The sequence below is a fragment of the Harmonia axyridis genome, chromosome 1 (genome assembly GCF_914767665.1).
Source record: "Harmonia axyridis chromosome 1, icHarAxyr1.1, whole genome shotgun sequence".
Classification (NCBI taxonomy): domain Eukaryota; kingdom Metazoa; phylum Arthropoda; class Insecta; order Coleoptera; family Coccinellidae; genus Harmonia; species Harmonia axyridis.
The window spans coordinates 40469758-40473628 of NC_059501.1; the positions used below are offsets into that span (position 1 = coordinate 40469758).

The 3871-nt window shown below is 39.7% G+C and overlaps 1 protein-coding gene across 1 annotated transcript; it reads right to left on the reverse strand.

The window, feature by feature from the left end:
* Window positions 1–718: 718 nt before the first annotated feature.
* Window positions 719–1331, reverse strand: LOC123688735 (protein lin-28 homolog). Its single transcript, XM_045627378.1, has one exon. It carries the CDS (start codon window positions 1147–1149, stop codon window positions 757–759), a length of 393 nt encoding a protein of 130 aa, XP_045483334.1. The 5' UTR covers window positions 1150–1331; the 3' UTR covers window positions 719–756.
* Window positions 1332–3871: the final 2540 nt, after the last annotated feature.

Below are 3871 nucleotides of genomic sequence, written 5' to 3' on the forward strand. Positions count from 1 at the left end.
TGATCTTTTCATTCTTTTTTTTGGTAATTTCCATGTTATGTTTCACAGCTGCTTCCAATTCGATCAACTTGTCGTTGATCTTGTTTAAAACACGATTCATGGATTCCTCGTCGGAAAATAATTCCCGAATCGCATCCTTCATAATATTTTTGATGTCACCGGTTGGTTTAGGTCCCATTTTTCACAGATAATACCTTTCTGATATTGGAACTTCAATCCTCACCTTTTAAAAGCGAGATAACTTTGGAACACTATTAATTAAAATATATTTATAGAGAGCGATGAGATTGCGTCTTACTCGAACAACGCCATATGTGAAAAACAATAATATTGTGTTCTTCTTGAAAATATTTGTGCAGCTTCCTATTATGCCTGTACTGAAGGGAGGATTAACATTTACATGTTAATATAATATAATATGTGAATGTTTTATTAACTTCTTATTTATTTTTACATAACTAAGGATTCAACCTTGATCAAATATTACTGATTGTATATATTGCATAATAATTTTTTAGACTTTAAAATATAAACTATAATGTTACATTCACAATATTCACAAGATTTTTCTTGATAGTATTTTAACGATTCACAGCCTATATTATCGTAGCTAATTAAGTATTCATGAAAATAGTTGTACTTTTCAAGACACAACGAAATAATTGTCATTGTAATTCAATGTTCCCAAAGTTAAGAATTGTTGTACAAAGAGTTTGATAGGCAAAGGTTACACAGCACAAAAAAATTATTTCGATTTTAATCCGTCTGCTGTTCTGTTGATGTTGCAGCAATGACATTTTCCTTTTGTTCATCCTCTTTAACACCATTCTTATTAGTTTCTTCCAAATCAGTCTTTTGTTGCTCGGTTTTTGATGGGCAGTCTGCAATAAGATGATCTACGCTTTTACATGCATGACATCGTTTAGGCTGAGGTCCTAAACAACATTTCGCTGCAATGTGGTTTGCGAACTCACCGCAGTTGTAGCACTTCAACTTACGAAACCTTTTTTTTCCAGCAGGCTTTCTGTTGGATCCTCTACAGTCATTTGCTAGGGGGCCGGTTACATTTGTAGCTTCTAAACCCTTACCAGAGAAGACACAGTCGAACTCCACCTCTTCTTCATTTCCCAGAGAACGAAAACCGTTCATTTTAATGACCCTCTGGTGAACGAACACGTCTTGGCCACCGTCTTCCGGAGTGATGAACCCCCACCCCTTGGCCACATTAAACCATATTTTTTTTTTTTTTTTGTAAATCACCTATAAAAGGGGGTTGAATCTTAGTCATTTGCCGAACAGAAAACTGTCAAGACAAATGCTGCAGCTATGGATCTTGCAGAACCTTTCTCACTATCCTGACTGTCCCAAGGATAATCTGTTTCGGGGCACTGGAAATAATATCTCGACCCAACTGTAATCTTTCCGTATTTTCTAGGAGGTGTTTTTCAATTAATCCATTCACCGAAATTATCATTGGCAAGATGCTGATGGATTTTAGGTGGTATATTTCGCGTATCTGGCAAGCCAGATCACCATACTTAGAGATTTTCTCGGTGTAAGCTCTGGCTAAATTTTCGTCTGCTGGTATGGTGAAGTCCAGTATCAAGCACGATTTTTTTTCTGCATCAAATAGAGTGAGGTCAGGTCTATTGTGGGGGGACCCTCTATCTGTGATTATTGTTGAATCCCAGTAGAGTCTGAAACGCTGATTCTGCAGAAGAGGTTTTGGCTGGTATAAATGCTGCTGGACTTCTGTCTGGATTAAACCAAGTTTGAGAGCTATTTGCTGATGGTAAATTTTCCCCATTGCATTATGCCTGTCTAAGTAGTCTTTAGGCGCCAGTATAGAGCACGAGGATGTTATATGCTGTATTGATTCGCGGGCCTGCGAGCATCTTCTGCAGAGGTCAGATGGAATGTCTTGTTTGGCAATGTGTTTAATATACATCCTAGTTGGCATTACTTGGTCTTGGATAGCCAGTAGACGTCCTTCTGTCTCAGGGAATAAGTAGCCTGCCCGAAGGTAAGTAAGAGATTCTGACTCATCAACTTCTTTACTCTTTAAGTTACTAGGATATCTGCCATGTAGGGCCTTGCTGTTCCATTCTTCCATCGTCGCATGCAGTGATTGTGTGGTGGCCAGATATTCTGGGTCTGACAGCTTCAAAGTCGAGATATGCTCGTCTGCCTCGCGGACAGCCAGTGAAACAGGTGAGTGGAGTTGCATGAAATATGTTTTAAGTGTGTTAATTTCATGTGAGTGTGTTGTCTCTAAATTCAATAGGCCCCTTCCTCCGTTCTTCCTGGGTAGGTAGAGCCTGATGGTAGACGAATGAGGGTGGTGCATGCCGTTCCTTGTTAATAAGCTTCTAATCCTTTTGTCTATCTCTCGTAAATCAGTTTGAGACCAGGTGAGGATCCCAAATGAATATGATAAGCTCGGTATCGCCCAGATGTTAATAGCAGTGAATAGTGACTTGGAGTTGAGTCCAGACTTTAGCAATAGTTTTACTCTCTTGTAAAGTTTTTCCTTGAAAGCATCTTTCATTTCAGAGGTGTTAATTTCGAGAGCCTGATGAATTCCGAGATATTTGTACGATTCGTCTTCATTTAGTGCTGATATAGTGTTATGATTCATCAAAGTAGTGCTACGTGCAGCCTGAAGTTTGCCTCACTTTACTTCGAGCGTAGCACATTTGTCGACTCCCATCTCCATTCTAATTGCATCACTGAAGGCGGCAATGATCTCGAGTTGTCTCCGTTGCTGTTCTGAGTTCGAAGCGTATATTTTTAGATCGTCTATGTAAAGGCGATGACTGATTCGGATGTCTCTATGTTTGTCAATCACATATCCGTATGGCGTGTTATTAAGTAATTTGCTTAGAGGATTTAGGGCCAAGCAGAACCAAATAGGGCTCAAAGTGTCACCCTGAAACAACCCACGTCTGATTCTTATTTTATCAGATTCTATTCGACCCTCTCTTGTGTGCATCAGCAGTGCTGTCCTCCAGGTGTTCATGAGTTGTTTTAGGAGATCGATGATTTGTGCAGCAACTCCGTGAATTTCCAATACTTTTATCAGCCAGGTGTGAGGAACCGAGTCAAAAGCTTTCTTGTAGTCGATCCATGCAACAGATATGTTTCTGAGTTTCTTTCTGGCCTGTTTAGTTATTAGCTTATATATATATATATATATATATATATATATATATATATATATATTAGCTTTTCCATGGGTCTCACATACCGTGGCTGCCGCCGCATAGACAACGTCGACCATACTTTCCAAACTGTCAACCGTTTCTAGATGTTTTGAGAGTACCAAATTCATGGTCTTGACCGAATCAAGAAGATGTTTTGAGTGCTGCAATCGGGGAATTTTAGGTCTTCTTTCAGTAGCAATGCAAGAATACTTCACGTGAGGAATTGTTGTTCGATGGTGTTATTCTCGTCTGTTCTGATGAACAAACCACTTCGGCGTATTATCGTGGATGATCTTCTTGACGTTTGTTCATTCTGGTCATTTTGTTCTTTTTGTGCAAAATGGGAAAAGCAGCTGGCCTTTATATTTTCAAGTTCTGAGCGAGACATCTTTTGATTCTTCATTATCCATTTCACACGATTCAACAATAGCTGGGCGTAGGATGGTCTGATCGGATAAAGTTCGTTACATATTGCCGTGAGTAGTTGTCTGTATGTCATATTCGATTCCGTTGCGAGTTCCAAAGCGATATAATGCGCACGCATGAGTGTATAATTTTCATCGTAAGTCCAACGTGTGCGCCTGTCCCGCCGTGGAGTCCTTGATGCGGAGTGACGTGGGAGTTCACTCAAGCTATCACGGACTTCTCTTTGATGAGTGGCGGGATTT

Excerpts from the sequence above, each read along its gene's own strand:
- LOC123688735 (XM_045627378.1), bottom strand. The coding sequence starts at position 1,149 with ATGAACGGTTTTCGTTCTCTGGGAAATGAAGAAGAGGTGGAGTTCGAC.